General features: G+C 35.8%; 1 protein-coding gene across 10 annotated transcripts in view; it reads left to right on the top strand.

Annotated features, from left to right (window-relative positions):
* PLCE1 (phospholipase C epsilon 1) overlaps positions 1–21,078 on the top strand; it is a 155,021-nt gene that overhangs the window by 60,362 nt on the left and 73,581 nt on the right. For 9 of the 10 annotated variants that reach the window (XM_035330719.1, XM_035330717.1, XM_035330718.1 and 6 more), the window contains one exon: positions 4,126–4,411. In XM_035330719.1, coding sequence (XP_035186610.1) covers positions 4,126–4,411 — 286 coding nt within the window. Of the gene's footprint in view, positions 1–4,125; positions 4,412–15,074; positions 15,222–21,078 lie in introns of those variants that run through there. The other variant, XM_035330726.1, reaches the window with a different exon arrangement.

Here is a 21,078-nt window from a genome sequence, read left to right as displayed (position 1 = left end):
AGAAGAAAAGACTATAAGAGAAAAATGCTGGATAGTTTCAAGGCCAGCATGAATTCCATGTTCTTATAGTTATTTTTAAAGAATATCTTAACAAAATACGTCTGTTGTCATTGTAAAGAAGTTTTATTGCCTGAAGGTTATCAATAAGTTAACTTGCAGATACCATTTTAAATTACTGGAAGGAAAACTGAGTTTTCTTAAAGTTCTGATGACTTATTAGATACATTAGTAACAGCTTAAAGATGTATTTTGTTTCCATGTATTTTCCACATATGGACTTGTTTGTAAGCCAAATGGATGGAATTCGGCCTGAATTTAATCCTTATTTTAAAGCTAATTTTCATTTCTCAGTTGGAGGGCATGTTTTTCTTCTGCAGTCTTGTGGAAAATTTCATATTGCAAGTAATTTTTGTATTCTTTTTACTTACTGTTAAAATCTTTAAGGCTTTAAAAACAGAAGAAAGTAAAAATCTTTCATAGCCACAGAATACTTTTACTGGAATACTGCTGTATTAGTACATAGAGTTGCCTGCTTTAGCTCATTTGTTTAAAAAGTATTATGTAAAATCATGAGAGAAGAAAAAAGAATGTATTGCTTTTATTTTCTAACGTAAAACTTGGGTTAAGGTAGTTGCATATAAATTCTACCATTTACACATATGCTCATTACGGTGGTACAGAGAAGAATGTCCATCCATACAGATCAATACAACTGGTAATAAATGTCAGTGTTCTTTTTGAAACCACTGATTTATGTTACTAGTTAGTAAGTTGTTAAATTCTGAGTAAAAGTTTACTGTTCTTCCCAAGAAGTCATTAATACAAAATTAAACTCTGTCCCGTAATGAAATCAGCACTTCACTCTGCACTATCTACAAAGAAGCTTGAAGTATGTTTAATATTGCAACACTTAAATCCAGATACTATCCTCAGTTTCTTGTGAATTACTGTTTTACATGAAGTGTGCAAGATATGGCAGCATCAGACTGCAGATGGCTTTGAATCTTTAGTTGGATAGGGAAGGCAAAAGTGAATCAAGAGTGATATGCCCTTAGGAGATGTTTTTTGGTGAGTGGCTGTCAGTTTAGTGCTAAATTTAATCCTTCTTGGTTCATATTCATTCTTAATTACAGTAAACATTTTTCAGTGGAGAAAATAACTGATACAGATCAATATAACTGTATCTGTCAGGATGAGCCATAAGCGCTGGAATCAATTGTTTTATCTCCCAGGCAAACTTAATCTTCCACACTGTCTGGTACAATCTCACTGAAGGATGATTTTCTATATCAATTACCTGAGGATAAATTAGAATAGATTAGTTTAGTTTCGTTTTCAGGTGAGTTGAGTTGAGATGAGTTGTGTTGGCAGGGACCTTCAAAGTCCGGCTGCCTGTTCAGGGCTAACCAAAAGCTAAAGTATATGAATGAGGGCATGGTCCAAATGTTGCTATTGTGATGCTTTCAGTTCATTTCAGTGGCCGGCAAGTACATACATTGTAAGTCTATTTTTTTTTTTTTTGTTTCCTCATCTGTGTGCAGGAGAAGTAACACATTCAGAGCTTTAACGCATCAAAACAGACGCTATTTGAAAATGTTTTATGAAGCGCGGAGTCTTTGGGACAGCTAGTGCCCTGAAGTCTACTTTATACAATAGAGATTAACACCATTATTCTATGTATAATCTCTCCAGCAAAACACTGTCGCCTATTTCTGTCAACAAATGGTTTCTTTGCTTTGGCAGCTGAAAGAAATTTTAGTTGTGTAGGCAACAAAACATGCTTTTATAAGTTGCAGAACCCAATTTTAAAAATATTTTGGAAGGTAACTGTGGTTTTAAGAAGTTATTTTCATTAACTAAATATTTTTTAAACAAGCTAAAAAGACTAATTATGTCTGCTATGTGTGACATGTTCATTAGTTATGAATAAGTTCACTATCTCACGGTGCACCTTCTGGAAAGGTGCATCATATGGACACATACGCCACAGTTCCCTGCAGACGCATAGCCTGCAGAGTAAAGGTCTGCATGTATCCTGTCTGGATAGCACACGCTTCAGGAGTGTAGTTTTAAAGGTGGAAATGAGCAGTGTTCATAGTGAATGAGTCCATAAAACTCTCATGTAGCAAAGAAGAAAAGATAAAGAGGCTCAAGTAAAGGCTTAACATTTCAAGAAACATGAGACCAAATATATTGTGGAAAATTAGCAGGGAAAAAAAAGTTAGATACCACAGCATTTCACTGTGCAATGAATCACAGAAGCTGTATTTCCAATGGAATTGAGTTATATGTCATAGTCACCATGCAAAAGAAATTTATTTTTAAATGCATGTGTTAATAAATATCAATGCTATTTTTGAAACCACGATTTATATTGCTAGTTAATAAGTTATTAAATTTTGAATAAAAGTTTACTATTCTTCCCAAGATGTCATTAATACAAAATTAAAGCTGAGATAAGAAATATGTACATTCATGCATAGTATTTGATATTTTGTGGTCTGGGAAAAAAAAAAAAAAAAAGAAACTGTAATTGAATTTAGTAGCTGAATCAAAGCTTCTGTTATTCTCACAGTCTTTACCTGAGCAAAAGAATTATATCACCCTTCACAGCTCATTGAGGGTCAGATACCTTGTGGGGACTGGGCATTGGAACCTCCCCAACTTGGGACTTGGGACGTGCAAGGTTAGGACAGAAGTGTACACGTGCAGGTCTGTGCAATGGGGGCTGCTGGCCTTCTTTTTTGTGTTGCTGAGCATGGATCTGACCCCTGGCGAGGGTGCCAGTGCTGCAGCCATGTGACTTGCACAGACTGTGCAAACAGTGTCTGATCATTTGCCTGAGCACGTGTGCTTGCAGTGTAGGACTGGATGCGCTTTCTGCCATGTCAATGGCTATCTGCATTTTCTTTATGTGAAGGGAAGGACAGCAAAAAGAAACAAGCCATTAATCACATTTATTTTTTATTTTTTATTTTTTATTTTTTTTTTAAAAAAGGAAAGAACAACAGTCAGTAAGGCATCAGCTTCTTCCCTGTGCACTTCTAAGGACTGAAGACAGCAATATTGTACATTTTGATTTCCGACATTAACAATAATTGCTTGTGAAGCTGGATGAAAACTGAGTTTTGAAGTAACTATTTCAATCAAAACCAATTTATTGGCTAATGTGACAATCCTGATTTAATGATAACGTGCTAGTTATATGCATTACTGAGTGTCTGGGCAGCAACCCCCTGAAAATTGCTTCGGCACCTGTCCCAGCAAGAGTTATAATGACCATTTCCTATGTTAGTCTTTTGATTTGGTAGTTTACACTATGCAATTAGAAAACACAGAACATTGAAACAAATTATTAATGTTAATCAGTAAGTCAGCATACAAGAATGCAAAGAATCAAGTCTCTCCCTGCATACTAAATGAAAAGATTTCTTCCAGATTCTTGCTTTGATCATTAGAGTCTTTTAAATAAGCAAACATTACTTAGTTGCTAAGTCACAGACTGAAGTTCATTAGTGTGTTAGTACAAATATTGGAAAAAGAGTACTAAAGCAATATTAGATAGAGGACCTGTGCGTAGGCTGGAAGTAATGTAATGAACACGAGACCAGAACATTTTGAATGATTGCTCACAATGATTAAAATCATTTCTGTTTACAAAAACCCGCCCCATTCAGCAAGCAAAAGTGCAAACCCTGAGTGGATCTGTTTTTCTGTTACTGATAGCTGTAAGACTTTACTGGAAACACAAAATTTTGGATAGTTTTGTAACAGATTTTGTGTATATTCTTTATTTGAAATGTTGACCACAGATGTATTGCTGTGGCACCTTTTTATGTAATGATGATCCTTAAAACTGATTTTCATTAGAATGCTATTAATCATAGATTTAAAGCCAGAATGTCTTCTTCTTTAAATAGACAGTGTGGGAACACAACTCAAAATCTTTGCAAATCAGTTCTGGATTCTTAAAATCTTTAGGTTTAATGCATAAATGCAGTGCTTTGACACAATGCCTTCTGGCTATTGATCTTTACATCAATTCATTCTAGTTTGGAATTTTTTGATACTCAGTTTATTATCTTAAGCAAATGAACTAATTTCATGCTTTTGCATTTCTTACAGATCTTTAATACAGTGAGAGAAGAAGGAGCAGAAGACAGTTTTGAATATTTTCCTCATCTTCTGAGAAAGCTCCCAGCTTCAGATACAGACTACGTATGCAAAGGTGATGGTTTTTGTGTAAAACCATGTGTAGCAGGTGCTTACTCTCGATATCGTGCCACTTTACAGAGGACTGCACTCTCTAACTATATAACTGGTGCTTTACTAGAAGCAACTACATCATTGGGAGCAAGAAGCGGTCTTCTAAGTATATTTGGAGGATCAACTGGAAGAACAATGCTTAAAGGTAGGAAAGATTTAATTTTTTTGAAGCCTGTCCTCTTTAAATATAGCAAGTATTGCAAAATATATACTACCATATAGTATTCTGTACTTTATATACTCATATATTAAATTAACAGATAAATATATTTTCATGTTTTCAAAGATTTTTCTTTACAATTAATTCTGTGTCATAATAACTTGGATTATTAGTTTAAAAATGCATGCAAAACTGAAAAGATTATTATAAAACTAGACGTTTTTTTTTTTCTTTTTTTTTTTTTTTCTTCTTTTTTGAAACGTTTCTGTTAGTGTTGAAATGTTTCAAAGTTAATGTTGAAGCCATTGTTGTTATGGTGTTCCTTTCTGTAATATTTGTCACTTATGTTGAGTCCTATTCATGGTCTGACTTGGTTTAGGACTTCAGAATGTAATATATACTACAATCAGTTCTTGTTGTTGTCATTTTACAACTAGTTAACCAGCAGAGCACTATGTGCTAAGTATATGCAACTGATAACTGATTTACTGTTGGTCTTCTACTGGATTCCTCACCTTTCTAGGATCTGATCATTTTGAATAACGTGGGTATTGTCTGTTTGGATAATACTTATTGAGGATGAATGCTGCATAATAACCTAAACCTAAATAGTAAATAATAAATAATAGTAAATAATAAATGAATAATAACAATAAATAAATATTAAACAATAGTAAATAAATAGTAACCTAAATAGTCTTAGTATGCAATAAGGATACCTTTCTGTGATTTAGTTTGGTCACTTTGGGAAGTTAAACAAGAAAAAGGCATTCTTGGTGTGAATTCATTGCATTAGAGCAGGATTTTGTACAGAACACTAACTGCATTTTATAGTAATTTGTAATTAATTCCTAGAATATTTCCTAAGATACTCAGGCATCTGGGGATTTATCAGCATGTTATCCTGTAACTAGAAGAAGTAGTACCTCAGTTGTACGCTGTAGAATTGAAGCAAGTGGATATTATGTCTTGTTCAAAGTTTTACAAGAATATGACAAAATCAATAGAATTCTCAGTGTAGTTCCTTAACGCAGATACTGACCTCATTTTTTCAAATGAAAAGTCTTACAGTTTGTACTCAGATCAGGTTATCTTATGTGTGACACTTTCTAGTTTTAATTAGTCTATCTTTAGGTAAATCAAGTGACAAAGAATATGTGATGGTAGAACAGGTACAGATGGCAGACTGTAGCACCTGAGTGAAATTTAGTAGTATGTTTAGACTCATGACTAAGCTTCACCTATCCCCAGAGAGACAGAGGTATGTACAGTGTGGTATCCTATTTTGATAGGGTTTTTTCTTTCCCTTTTGTTTGTTTTTTATTTGTTCTGGGGACAGGGAGATGATTGCTTTAGAAAAATAAACATACGCATTCCTGTGACAATGGTGGAAGTCAAGGTTGAAAGAACTGAACCGTGTTCTGGCTGGTACAGTGTGATGGACCTTTTTCCTACAGACTGGAAGAAGAGAGCATGTCTTTGGAAGGGTTTGATGTCCTAGACCTGCCTGAGACCCTAAGCATGCTCAGTCCCCTGGTTACCAATGTCATCCTCCCATGGGGCACGTTGGTGCAGCACCCAAAAAGCCCAGCTGGTGACTGTCAGCCCAGAGCTGAGGCAGCATGAACTGAGTTCTGAAACTGGAAGCAGCAGCAACAATTAGCTCAGGCTCAGACATGCTAATGTGGCTGTACCTTTTTTTAGAGCCTGAGCTAGTACCTGCACTTGTGTGCTTTGTGTAGCAGCACACTTCACACTAGTATGGGGATCTCTGCAATCCCCATATTTTATGGTATATGCTTGTGTCGATATTCTGAGCCCAAGCAAGTGAGACCTAGAAGAAAAAGACCAAGATCTTGAACTTCATTTGCAGTTCCAGAGGAAGTCAGTGTAGAGAGCAGAGGTTAGATTTCATTTGCTGTTTGTTGAGGCAGATTTTGTAGCTTTAGGATATTGACATTTTCTGGATGTGGAAGGTTCATGTTCAGGTATCACAGTGATATAATGTACTTGAGAAATGTCAAATAGAACAGTAACAAAGTCCTTTCTAAAAACATTTACAGAGTGTTACTTGGCAACATTATCACCTGAGACACCAGGATCAGCAAAGAACCCGATGCTATCTTGAAGTCAGGGTTGCATTTATCATTCATTGGTGTGTGTGTACCTTTCAAGAAAGAAAATTGTCTTGTACATGCTGGTTCTTAAAGGCATTATTATAATCTGCCCAATGCTTTCTTTTGCTCTTGGATTTAACCTCAAATTTAGATGGGATTAGTTTATGGTTGAAAAGTTTTAATTGATGTTGATAACAACTCTGATGTCAAATGCAATGGAGGAGTTACTACAGGATGCAGCATGTCATCTGACCAGTTCACTTTGCTATTGAAAAGGAAAATAAATATATTGGTCCTGGTGTGGTTTAGTAGTGAAGGTGATACTTCCATCAGCTTGTGGCTCTTAGCCCTCCAGAAATGATTCAAACTGTTCTATCTAAGCCAAATGTGATAAGTTGCAGAGAGGCCAGGGAGATTAAAATAAACATCTGCTTTGACAGTCAAAAGTTGTGAGTGCCCCTGTAGTAATTTCAGTGTTGTGTACAGCTCTGAATTAGTAATAGCAACAGGAAATTAGCATTGTATCTCTTTAGGTTGTATTTCTTCATGTTGCTTGGGTTGCTGAAGAAAGAAGAGAAGACTCCTTGGATTTTTATTTATTTATTTATTTATTTACTATTTTGATCAGGAATATAAAAATCTTTCTTGTTACTATATTTCACAAGCTGTGACGTGAAAGGACAGATTTTTCAAGTGTCGTGTTAGAACGTAAGTCTTACAGTTCTTCCTTTAAAACAGTGCTTGAGAAGGGATTTACAATTTAGGAAGATGTCATTCATAATATGGTTGAAGGTCTGAGCATAAAGATCCTGTTAGAAGTAGAGGAGAGCACTGATTTGTTTATTTCAGAAAGAAATTACAGACATGTCTGGTTTGTGCAGCATAGTGACACTTGACCTGTTGCTGACTCATTCAAACCCAAACTGGAGTACTCTCATGATGCAGGGAAATCCCCTACAGTGATTGGTTTGAGAACAATATAGGCAGCTGCAGCTAACAGTGCTTCAAAATATGATCCATTCCGCTGATGGCAGCAGTTGAGATGGTGGTAGTTTGAGCACTATGGCACCATGCTTCACTATATGGAAGGAGGCATGCCTAAAAGCACCAATTATGTTAATTACTTGAACTGAAAAAAGGACCACTAGCAAATGAAAATTTAAGCAACAACAGCACTGACATGGGTGGAAGTAGGATATTTTATGAAAACAAAGGATTATATACATTTATTTTAGTATCTTCCAAAGTAATTTGGGATGTTACATAGGCATAAATAAAAATTGGTGGACTGTCTAGTTACTATTGTGCCACTCTGGAATTTGAACTCAAAGTTCCTTTCTCTTATAAACATTTTGATATCTAAAGACATGCCAAATAAATGCTGAAAGACATGATGAATTATTATGAATTATTTATAATAAAACATTTTGTGGTGAATCTGGTTTGATAGCTAATTTACCTTGGGAAAATTAGGTATGTAAAAGTGCTATTGAAGTCTTGCCATGTTGCACTTTACTTCCAGAATTCAACAATGACAAATACTCTTGTGTATTAGAGTAAAAGCTTACATATGGGAGGCTCTTTACTGCCATTGTCAGTGGCAATTCCAGTGTCAACTTTCATCACCCCTCTCTTCCTCCTGGGTTCTTGTTCCTAGAAACTGATTTCACTTCAGAAAAATCCCGTAAATGAGGGAAATAATAGGGGCAAACTCACCTTGGACTAGTATTGCTACTGAGTGCTTCATTTTGTCAAATCATGTTCAGAGTTTGAGATCTCAAAAATGCCTTAGGTATTTGTATACATCTTGTGCACTTTGTTCAACAGGACTTCATCAAAATGATTACCTGTAACATAGGCAAAATTATACTGTGTTAAAAATATGCTGTGGTTAATATTTTAGTTTTCAATGCCTGTATACATCCTCATGCATTTTATTTAAACATATCATTACCTCTGTGCAGGCATTGTCCAAATACATTCTTAAGTGGAAGAGAATTATATTTGATGGAAGAGTACGGATTATCTGGGTAATTCTAATCTTATTTTGTAAAGCTCTTGGAAGTAGGAGGTTGCATATGCATATTACTCTATAATTACCTGTGACAAATTATTTTGAATAAAAATGTGTTTTAATAAAGTATATGATACAGGGTTTGGTTTAAATGCATTACCTTGCAAGCAAATGTAATATTGTAGGCTTCAGTTTATTGGCTTTCTAAAAATATTCCTGCTTTTAAAATTAAGTATAGTTCTCTCTGTTCTGAACTAGGAAGCAGGTTGGACAAACCCTTTATTCAGGGCTGGGGAGTATTGTCTACTGATTGTGTTCTAAGTTATTTTATTTTGCTGTCAGAGAAACATGACATACTGGAGGAAGTAGAAAGTAACAAATGTATGACTGTACTGAAAGGAAAAATTGAGTAGTCCACCTATGTAATTTTTTCACTGAGAGTGACAGCTCTCTCGAGAAAAAGTTTCTATCTAAACTTAAAAGGTAGGATTTTTATTCTGCTTGTAAAAATAGTAATCACAAACAAGTTAGCTAATCTTTTAGTGCTGATGGGTTTTGTTTATTTGTTTATGGAGTTCATTTATAGGTTCATTGTAGTCATATGTTTAACTGTATCATAGTAAAGTGTAGTAGAGTGTCACTTAGTGGACATTTGGCTAGGCACTAGGTGTAGAACCTGTTTGCTTCTCCTCGTGCCTTTTGATTTTGTGGGTACTGCTTTTTTAGTGCCATTTTTTTAAACTCAGTTTTACTCAGAATTGTGCTGAAGTGCTTCACTGACGCAACGTTTTTACTGACTTTTTCTGAAATTGTTAAAATATACAAAAACATACTTATCTTTTGTCTAGAGCGTAATGACTTACTGCCATACCTTAACAAAATGTTTAAAACAGTCATCAGAACTCTTCTACCATCTCATCTAGTCACAGAAGCCCTCACAGTTTAGCTGGGAGTAGATGTTTTTTTCAAAGGTGAGAGGCCCTCATGAAAAGTGCTCTAAACTCTTCCCTTTCTCTTTACAATGAAAACAATTCTTGCTCGTGCATGCACCTGTGCTGATAACCAGTACACCAATATGAGGGTGAAGGAAGTTTTTCTGGTAAATCAGAAACTATTTAGAAAGTTACAGCTCAGACTTCAGATCAGTGTGAAAACTGTAGGAAGCTGATGCAGATGGGATGTAGGGTGGGTGGACAACTGAGTTCCACACGTCATAATTTCTGAACTGCTCTAAGGAACCACCACATACAGATTATGCTGCAGTACATCTGCTGCAGTACATCCAGCCTTATGCCAAAGACATGGTACCAAGGTTCATGTCAAGTAGATGTGTATCTTCTGCCAGGTAAAACTATTCCTCAGCTACAGGTGAAGTTTCAGTACAGATCTGAAGCTGTGGACAAAAAAAAGCTCCAAAAGCAGAAGTGTGTTTAAAACCTATCTGTATCAGTCAGTCTTGAAAAGATCTCACAGGCTGTTAGTGGAGGACGTATTAGCATTAGGTCAGAGGTTGGACTCAGTGATCTTGGAGGTCTCTTCCAACCTAGACTATTCTGTGATTCTGATTCTGTGATTTAAGTCTGGAGGACCTCTTCTAGACCAGGCAAACTTCCACTACTTTTATTCCAAAATGTGTGGAATTCCTGGAGGTGAAGTTCAGCATGCTCTTGCACAATCTGTTTAAAAAGGAGCCTATTACTTTAATTGGAGTGTCCTTTCATGATTTAAAAGGAAGATTTCTCAAAACATGTATATGTTCTATAGTTAAGCATTTTATGTGATATTTGTCCCAGAAATGGGGAGCCTCTAAATACAGAGTCCCTAATTCAGGGATAGGGCCCTGGGATTATGTCTCCCTAGCACTAAGAGAATGGCAAGTCTTAGTGTTCAGTCAGTCCTTCAGGAGTTCATTTGAAAATATTGTTTGAAGGTTTTGTTCAGTAGCTAAGAGCCTAAATGCTCTGAGGGTTAGGATGGTCTTGCTGGCAGATGTGTTGTTGAGAGTTATGAGGTCAAGTGAAGGCTTCCAAATATGTCAAAGCTCCAAAACAGAATTCCAGGTCACATGAATCTGGGAACGAGTCTTTAAAAACCCGTGTAGGGTCTACTTTATAGGAAACTCACTTCTTGGGTCTATAGTACGGAGCCTGGAAGCCCTGCTCTCAAATGGCTCCCTGCTGATGAGCTGCAACTTGGGTTCTGGTAGTCCAGGGACAATCTGAGAGTGGACTCTTGGGAACAACAGATGCCCGGAGTTTCACACAGCTAGTCAGTGAATTCACATACTTGTTGGCATCTTTGTTAATACAAAGAACATGATTTTCACTTAAGAATACTGAAGACATTTCAGCTGCACTGTTCAGCTGCACTTACTGTTTGTATGTAATTCAGAATTTCTGGTTAATAAGAAATTTTGAGATCGTCTTTCAATATGATTTGGATTGAAACCAGATTGCTTCCCCTGGAAAGGAAATCCTGCTTTTCAGCCTGTTCTGTTTCTTACAAATTAGTTGTTATAGAAGTTTGTTCACAGTTGTTAATGAGCCAGAATTTTCACTAGAATCACATTTGAGGATAGAGTCATTTTTGCAGTTCATGTGTTGTTGACCTTTTTAAACATAAAATAGAAGAAGTGGTGGGGTCTTTTTCTTGTTCTTTTCCTTCTTTTAATTATAAAGAAGGAACTAGGGTATGTGAAAATGCTTTTTATTTAAAACCTATACCCAGCATCCAAAGTCATTGTAACAAAAAAGTTGTATCTTTCTCTCTCGCCCCCCACTCCTCCCATTACAAAGGCAACATTGTAGCTTTCTAAATCAAAGAAAATTGAAAATAGGTGTCTGAGGATGAAGCACGTGGCAAACATTTTGTCAATATTCTTTTCACTTTAGCATCTTTTAAATTTTCTTCAGTCTGATGGTGCTTTCTTAGCTGATATATATTAGACTACGTCCCTGACCACGGCAGTTCAGATTCCAGAGCAAGGTCACCCAGAACTTGCTGAATAGATAACAACAATTTTTGACCAAGAGCAGAAAAAAGTAATTTGTTATTTAGATGCAAGCAGACTATATCAATCTTAACCTTAGGATGGTTTATGTGGCAAGGTTTTGGTAGTGGAGGGCTGCAGGGGTGGCCTCTGTGAGCAGATCCCAGCAGCTGCCCCATGTCAGATCAGAGCCACCTTCAGCTGGCTCCAAAAGGACCCGCCGCTGGACAGAGCCGAGCCAGGGAGTGATGACGGTTGGGCCTCTGGGAGGGCAGGTTGAAGAAAGGGGGGAAAAAACTTGCTGTACAACAGCAGCTGGGAAAGAAGGGTGAGAAATGTGAGAGAAGCAACCACACCTACTTCATTCATCCCTTAGTGTTTGGAGAAAACTTTTTCTGTAATCAGACTTTGACATCGGCAAAGATTGGTTAGCAAACAAGTCGCTATGGTTTTTCCTGCTACTGTTTCTTGTACCCTTTGCACAAGGCACGTTTTTACAGTAACAGGGAAATTCCACAATCTCTGAAGCTGAGGCAGTTGTATGTCAGTGTCATGGGCAATATCAGCATTATGTACACAGACTCGGGACGGCCAAAATAATTTAGCTTGTCTATGTGTGCATTTGTGCCCAAAGGTTAAGGCCAGCTGAAGTGCGGGATAAAGGCAAAATATTGTCAGAATGAGCTGAAGTTCACACCTGAAAAGATGGGACACATCTCAAGCTTATAATCTAAGGCATGAAGATGGGTCAGGCAACACATTGCAGGTATATATCAACACATTCCAGGAAATATATCAGACAGTAAGTAGATAATGTGGCCTGAAGCAAGGGTGCGGGCCAGGAAACCAAGGATTTCATGCTGCCTGCTTGGCTCCAGGACATACACCAGAAAGACAAGGGCAAGTTCAGATCAGCTGGTCCAGGGTTAGAATTAGGGCTGATGTGGCAGGAAGCACAGGCTGAAGAAGAAAGATTTGGGAGGACAGCCGTAGCCATCGGACACCTGGGACAGTCTGGAGCTGCCTGTGGGGGGTGGTCTCCATGAACTGGCAGAAGGGGACAGATCACCTCAGTTAACCTCCCAGACCCATCGTTGTCTGGTCAGGCCCAGTTGCAGGCAACTTGGCACAGCAAGGGCAAGAGGAGTGGGACTTAAGGAGAACCCTTGCCAACATTAATTTGGATAAAAGCTTCCTTTTGTCCTGCTTGTTTCATACATTGTAGGCACGAAGAATTACCTTCTGCCAGCATAGCTCATCTCATTCTTATAGCCATCTCTCTGGGTGCAGCAATGTTTATTATTGCAAGATGGAAAGATAAATAATCAAGCTGGATAGTAGATTGAAGTTAACTAATGTAATCTAAGAAAAAAATATATTTAAATGTGTAAAATTGGTCCTTTTGACAGTACAGGTAACATGGGTGCAGGAAGGTACATGGTTATATGAATGAAGATAACAGAACTAATGTATAGAGCTAAGCAGTTAAGAAACAACTGAATTTAGGATAGTTTTGTATAGATTTTAGTTCCAATAATAATATTTGGAAGATTGGTGCACAGATGGTCCTTTAACTTGTGTAGGTGAGTCTGCTTCCTGCAGTACTTTTGTTGGTGGTCTATGGCTGCTGTTCCCACCAGAAGACAGAGTTTAAATTCATTCAATGAGTTTGCCCCTGCTGTGAGAGCTTTGTTGTGAAGAAGGCAATGATGTTTGTACTAATGTGTGCGGATGAAGGCTGAGAGATCAGTAGTTAGTGCAGTGATTATAGTATTAAAACTTTTTATTGTTATTATTTTTAGAGTAATTAGTCTTCAGAAACACTGAAATGGGATTCTAAGTGCAGATAGTTAATCCCTAAACTACTTATTATTGTTTATTGTTTTAAAAGTCTGAACATTTGTTTGAATGGTCCTTGTAAAAGTAATGTCCATGGGAACTTTTGAAGTGTAGAATGGAACTTTTTGGTATGTTTATGTTAGCATGTCACTCAGAAGCAAAAAAAAACCCCAAGGACTTCAAGCCTCAAGATGACTCAAGAGTCATCTCCAAAGATTCCCTTGAAGTTTTGTTTCTAGGAAACAAATTAGAAGAAAATCAACAATTATAGAATAATGTTGTTCTATTTATAACCAGACACATTTTTGGGGTTAAATTCTAAGGTACACTTTATAGTTCTCTTCTTAGAACCAAAATTCTTCTGATTTTTTTCTTTATATTTTCAGGTAGTAACTTTTATACACAGTGGAAAATTCTTTATTATTGACCCTATAAGGATGAGAAATATTTAATATAATGGTTTATTTTGTATTTTTGTAGGGAGATAGCATTAATTAAATTGATATTTATGAATAAAATTAATTTCAAAGTTCTATACCGTATCCCCATAATGGTCCTTATGCTATCATATTTAATATGAATTCTTCAGAGGTCTAATTGTAGTAGTTTTCAACCTGAGCTTGGAAACAACACTAAATTGCTGTTCCTCCAATTAAGAAAGAATATGTTGCTGTTGTCAATGAAAAAATAGCGGTGCACTGGCTGTGTTCCATGGTAGCTCCTCCTGTAGAAGTTTTTCAGACAAGACAGAGTCACCGTATAAACAAAGTGACTCGAAGTGTACTACTTACATTCCAGTTCTGAGCAAATCACTCCTCAGACTTCCTGGGGAAATGGAGAAAAGTTTCTTGTGGCAGTGCATTGTTTTTCAACCTTGTGTACTCTAGCAAATTTCATAACTAAAATTTCACTGATGTAGTCCTGCTGTTTGTGAAAGTGGTGTAAACTGTGTGTAGACAAGGCTAAGGTCAGAATGAAGAAAAATGATAAAAATGCCAGAGCCAGATATCGATAGCTGCTTGGATCAAGGCACAGTTTTGGTTCCTATGTAGTGTACCAACATACAGGCAGCCTGGAAAACCATGCTGTCTTTTTATGTCCCTCACTCTGTAAATTCTTTACAGTTAAACACACTTATGGAAGCCTCAGGGAGGTTTTCTTCTTCTTTCCCTCCCAAATAAACTCTTTTTGGGTTGTTGCTAAGTCATACCCCTTTGTCCCACTAAAGCCAGTTCTATTGCATTTTATTAGAGACTCCAGTGCAGAGCACATAATAGCTGTGAAGGTAGGGGCTAATAAAGAAACCCATGCCGCAGTTTTTGTAATGCTTCAGCTGAAGTTTCCTAAAACAAAACTAACTCAGTTTATTACTTTTGGCCTGTTTAAACAACACTGATATAAATATAACTTGTGCAAAAGCTTGGGTGTAGGCTAACTTATTTCTTAATATATTTGAAGACAAAAATCCAGGAGAATTAAAATGGTTCTTGTTTATAACTCTGCTGTCAAAATCAAATGCTTTTAGCCTTAGCAGGATGTATGCTAGTCCTTAATTTCTAAACTTCCTTCCATTTGAATCCCAGTGTTACAACTTTTATCTGAGGAGGTGGGTAACCTGACCTTTTAGCGAGCGAGCCAAATGCATGTCTTCTTCATGGCTTACACAAGGCACGTCAGTTATGCATTTTGCCACAGTTTGTAGCTTTAAACTGAGCAGCTGTTGCCTGACTGTTAGTTTGGACAAGTGCAGGGTGCAGACTTTCTGTGGTGTTTGAAGTACCTGCTCTCCTGGCATTTTAGGAGGAATCTGAGATTCAATGGAGGACGCTTTTGCTGGTAAGATTTACGTTTCTGTGGCTGGTAATAATACAACTCTCTGATTATATTTAGGTAGTTAAAACAAAGTGAAAGTTTTATTTCCAGTGTTAGTAGATTGAATGGGTGTTTTCTAATCTAACGTTGTATCTATAATGTCTGCATTTAATACTGATGCTTTAAGAACACTTAGAGCTGTTGCTAGGTGGACAATGAGGTAACTTTTTTTTTTTTTTTTTTTTTTTTAGTTTAGGTGTTAAAATTTAGTAGCATATTTTTGAATGTAAATCCACTTCTGTTTTTTCTTTCCCTTTTGCAAACTTGTGTTCTTGGATCTTCAGTATAAAAGTATATATGTATATACTATGTTATACTTGTTTTGTGTTACCTCAGTACACTTGTAACCAGCTTGTGTTTTGTAGATGCTTAAGGCAGCAGTTTTTTTCCTTTCTGAATGACATAAATGCATAGCAGCACGTAAAAAAATGTTTTACTACTAATTGGCCATAAAGAAACATGTATATTTACATATATTGAACTGTCATGTGTAACTTGAACAAATGTTAGTATTTTGCTCTGTGTAAGGAATGTCTTTTATGTGCTAACCCTCCTGTTTCCCTAAACTGCCTGCTAGATAACGGCTATGAAAAACATTCACCACATTCACCATTCAAAGAGGTAGTATCTCATTGCAATAGAGAGATTGTATTGGTTGTCAACACCTTCATTTTCACTTCAGTGATTGAGAGAGCGTGGTGGGGGGGGGTGGGGGTGGGGTGGGGGCAGGAAAAAAAAAAAAAAAGAAGCCTGCTATCAATATTTATCCATATTCCTTGCAAAATAGTGGGATTTTTGATCCCTTTATTCAGTCAGTGATAGGCAATGTAAGATACCTAACTGGATTAAATCAGTGTAGGGGAAATGGTGTTAGGTAATCTCGGCGATGTTAACAATGTTAACTCATCTGAGAAATCGGTTTTGATAGGATGATTTGTGATGTTTTCAGTTTTGATTTGAGGTAGAATTACACATGCATTTTCTAGAAAATAAGCTGATACGAGAATTTTTGCTAGTGCATAGTTTGTTTGGTTTTTGTTTAAGGAACTTCATATTGACATAGTTTTCTAATGTTTAAGTATTTTCTTTGGAAATAATTATGTATAAAAATGCATAACTGCACATTTTAATATTCTGAAATAAGTAAATTACGAGTTAGATTTATCAAGCACAAATTGAAAATACTTTGCTTACAAAATACCGAAACAGTAATAAAAGAACTGAAAGTACAACTTGAAGCTAAATGAACCTTTAAATATTTCTTGTGAATACTTTACGAGCTTTGCACAATCGTACAGCAATTAAATATTTTTATCCTTAAATTCCCCTGGACTGGGTACAACAGATTTCATGCACATTTTCAGGCTTTATGGAATCAAGTGTTCAGATCTTCTAGAAAAGGGATAGGCTTGATGCTGCTGCATTAGTTTCTGCATTCAATTTCCCTTTTCTCTGATATCTTGGAGTAAAGCACAGGTATATGCCTTTTGACTTAACCATGTTGCCACAGGGAGAAGTTGTGTCCTCTAAAACCATTTTTCATTGGGGAAAAAAGGGAGTCTCAATCTGGAAAAAAGTGAAGCTTTGAATACCTTTTAATAAGTTACGGTTAGATTTAGAGAAGATTTGATCAGAAGTTGTTCACCTGTATGTGCTTGTTCAGAATTAAATTGCAAAGCTCAACAAAGAAATTGAAAAAAGATTTCTTTAACATAAAGATTTCCTTATAAAAGTAGAATAGTGCATAAATGTGCACAACCTTTTCTATAAATTCTTATAAGATTTTTTTTTTTTTTTAAGAACTTGTTCTTCTATTGGGTTTTCAGAAGTTGAAGAATTTGGATTGGTGACATTGTCTTTGGACCCTAATCCTGAAAAATAGCAATGCCTAAAGCCATTAACGATGTGGGTTTGTTTGTTTGTTTTACTACACTTGGTTTTGTAGAATATTTGTAAGTATTAGTACAATTTCCTACTATCTCCAGGCAAGGAACTGCAGCCACTGGAACTGTACTGAAACTTCTACAAATCTCAGAAGGCAACAATGTGCCGAACATCCAGCCTTATTTTTTACACACCTAGTCATCCAAGTTCATAGAATTTGTAGGTTAAAGACTTGACTGATCTTTTTAGAGATCCTTAAGAAGTCATTTTTATCAGTGAATAAATTAAACAAAAACAATGTTAACAAAAAACACAATAGGCAATTATGGCATGAACAATTCCAACTAAGAAACCAGTACAATAATTAATTTGAAGTTAAAGGGATCAAAAAATGGTTAGAGTACTCAGAAAAGAATGATTTTGTTGTATTTGCCAAGAAGAGTTATTTTATAATGATTGAGTTTTTGTGTCAGTGTAGGTACTTTGCTAACTGAGGAAAATGTGGTTATTTTATGAACTTACTTGTAGTACCACACATTAAAGCACAATGAAATGATTTTGTTATTATTTAAGTTTGATAATGTTTCAAGAGAGAAAATAAGCATTAAAAGTAATTTTTCTTCTGAGTTTCAGATTATTATAATATGCTGTTCTCTAACTGCCATGAAGTAGAAAAGATCAAATTAAATCATACAGTTCTCTTCTGCATCATATGTAAAAGATTTGTGAATGTAAAACCTCCTAAAAACTGTCAAGAAACCATTCAAATATGTGCACAGAATCCAAAAAGGAAAAAGGGGCTGACCACAGTGAGTTGATCATCTTGAATGTGGTATCAGAAGTAGGATTTTGCATATAAGCTTGGTGTTCAGGGGTAAAAGGCTTTGGGAGTTTTCTGTAATCATATATAGAGTGAGTTGCTTTCAAAAATATAACAGAAAAAACAAAATGCATTTAAAGTTATTGTATGCAGAGATACAACTAGAACTGTGTCTATAACTAAGATTTTTATTTGCTACCAGAACTAAAAAATAATAGATTTGTTTTGTGTATAAAAGAAACAGCCAACCCCCTCAAAACAAACAAACAAACAAACAAAACTACTTTTGAACACCAAAATGAAAAAAAGTCTTGTTTTATATTTGTGGAATTATATAATTTAGAAAGAACAAATACAGATTAGTTTCAGAATGAAAAGGTGTTACTCTATATTTTGAAAACATGATTTTTGCAAAAGCTGTCTACTAATTGGCCAGAATATTTGGATGAATTCAATAAAAAATCATAAACATTTTATTCACTCAGATATGAAATTTTCAACTGAAATAATTTTATCCTAAAATTTTGTGCACCAATTTGGTGTTTAATATGTTCACCTGTGCAAAAAATGCATCTTTAAAAGATATTACTTCTTGCAGATAAAATGTTATATCTTTTGAAGAAAATCATCAGTCTCTTTGCATTTTCCATAAGCCGTATAAAAAGCCTGAAAATGATAGTTTGACTTTCACATTTTATTTGACTTACAGCAGACTCTTATGGACTGCATTCCTGCATATTTGACCTCTCTTTCATATGACTGTTAAGTTAGAGAAATACAGGCATGGTGGGTGGCATGTGCTGATTAATACAAAATTATGTCTTCAAGTTCAATTTCTATTAAAACAAACAAACAAACAAACAGTATTTGCGTAGTTTAGAAAATCACATTTTTTTTCAAACAGAAACAAAATTGCTCATTCCATTACTTTTGGATGCCACAAGGAATGGAAGTTGCAGCCACTTAATCGATGTTAAACTGTGGTCAGTATTATAATATTTTATTTCTCATTTATAGCTCTATTGACAAAATAATTAATGGAATCATGTAAGTAAGAGTTTTCTGCTTCTGCTATATGGAAAATTATCTTATTCTTTGTCAGAGTGGAGGGGCTGGTGGGAAACAGTTGGCAAAAAAAGCACTTGCTAGTTACAGTGCATCACAAGCTGTCTGTTGGTTAAGTATGGCATATTGTGGCAATGTGTTTGCTGCTTTATTGAGAGGAACAAAAAGAAAGAAAGAAAAAAGAAAAAGAAAAGAAAAGGGAATTATAAGTAAAAGCCACACAGCAGTCCTCTCAGTCTTGTCACAGATGAATGTACAGTTCAGAACCAGATGATGTGGATCAGTTGGAGAGAGAGCAAATCAGAACTGAAAGAGAGCAAATATACAGAAAATTCTATCAATGAAGAAAAATTGGGAAAAAAAAAAAATTGGGTTGCTGTATAGAGAAAAGTCTGGAGGTACATGATAATCTCCAGATAGGTAATAATTACTGTAAGGAGAAGTAAGCAGTGTCCTTCGTGTCTACTGGGAATGAGACAAACAATAATGGATCTGAATGGCAAATAGCAGGTATCAGAGATTGATGGAGGAAGGGATCAGTTACATCGAAGAACTTCTCTACACAGATGACACTTGAAGAAAAAGGACATAGGCAGTGTTGGCTGGCACAGCTTGCAAGACAAAAACAGCAAGGTGCATGTGGCTGAATATGGAGGGACTGATTTCAGAAAGATCTTACATGAAAGAAAAGGCTTGAGAGGAAAAAAAAGTGATTGAACAGATGATGGTACAGTCAATTTCAAGATAGGAGGGCTATAGGAGCCTGATGTTAGGTAAAATAAGAGTTTATAAATTGTAAAGCCTATTGTCAATGGAGACTTCTAGATATAGTCTAACATCCTTTATAAGATGTCACTTACTTTAACACAATAGTCTCTATTTTAAGCGCAGTGGTTGCAAAAGTGTTCATGTAAAACCTTTGGAGGAAGCCTTGGAACCACCACCCATGTGCACAGCTTTTTCCCATGGTCAGTAATGCTCAGGGTCAAAGGGGTGTTACTTGTTTCTGGTTTGAGCTTATCTGTCATCAAGTACCAACTGTTTGTTCTTGTTAGGCTTTTATTCTGCTGGATTAAAGTATTTAAAAACTGATATATTTTCCCTGCTAAAAATGCTTACATGAATTCTACAGTCAAATCACCTCTCAATTCTCATTTAGTCAACTAAAGCTATGTATTTCTGATCTAAATCTTTCCCTCCAACTCTTACAATTCAACCCTGGAATAATTTTATAGCTCTTTGCTGAATGCTCTGTGGCTTGTCGACAAGTTTAAAAACAGAAAAGATACTGTGTTATTGCTGTTATCGGTTGTTTAATGCAGAAGGATCGCTTTTTGCCACTCCTTTTTTTTTTGCCAGCTCCTTCTCCTAAACAAAAAAAAAAAAGGGGGGGGGGGAGTTTGTTTTAATGTCATGGAGTTATTCAGGCTGGAAAGGACTGTGCAGGTTATTTAGTCCAACTCTCAGCTCAAAGCAAAGCTGAGTTTTTTTTATTTTCCTACATTGAGAACAATATGGTTGTCAAAGTTGGCCTTAACTCTACTTTAAACTTTAACCAGGTCACAGATAGCAGTGACGCCACAAGGAAGACAAAAAAGGAGAAATGTTAATTTTTATTTGGTACTTCTAGAGAAGGAATTAGTTTCACTTCAAATCAAGAGAGATCTCAAAATCTGTGGAAGTCATCTCAGAAGGCTCTGATTTGGGGGTTGTTTTCAAATATCAAAATAATTTTTTAAGTTTTCATATTAGAAAAGGATGTCAAGCACCTTTTCCAGTATAATCTGCTAAAAGCTAGTGACAAAGACACAATTCATTAGTTAAATCTTGTGACTGTTTAGAAGAGCTTTTGTGTAGTAAGTATATTAATCCTGTGGAAACAAAAAAATGGAATAAATACTTTCATTTTTACAACAATTGTCAACAGTAGAATATGCATAGTCATGCTCCATTTCCTTGAACACAATATTTTATAACCATATCCTGCCCAATTCAGCTTACCCTAATTTCCCAGTGACATGCACTGAACAACAAAAAATATAAAGAAAATAA

This window comes from Oxyura jamaicensis, chromosome 6 (assembly GCF_011077185.1).
Source record: "Oxyura jamaicensis isolate SHBP4307 breed ruddy duck chromosome 6, BPBGC_Ojam_1.0, whole genome shotgun sequence".
Lineage (NCBI taxonomy): Eukaryota > Metazoa > Chordata > Aves > Anseriformes > Anatidae > Oxyura > Oxyura jamaicensis.
The sequence above is the reverse complement of the archived record's forward strand: the minus strand, read 5'-3'. Positions and strand labels throughout refer to the sequence as shown.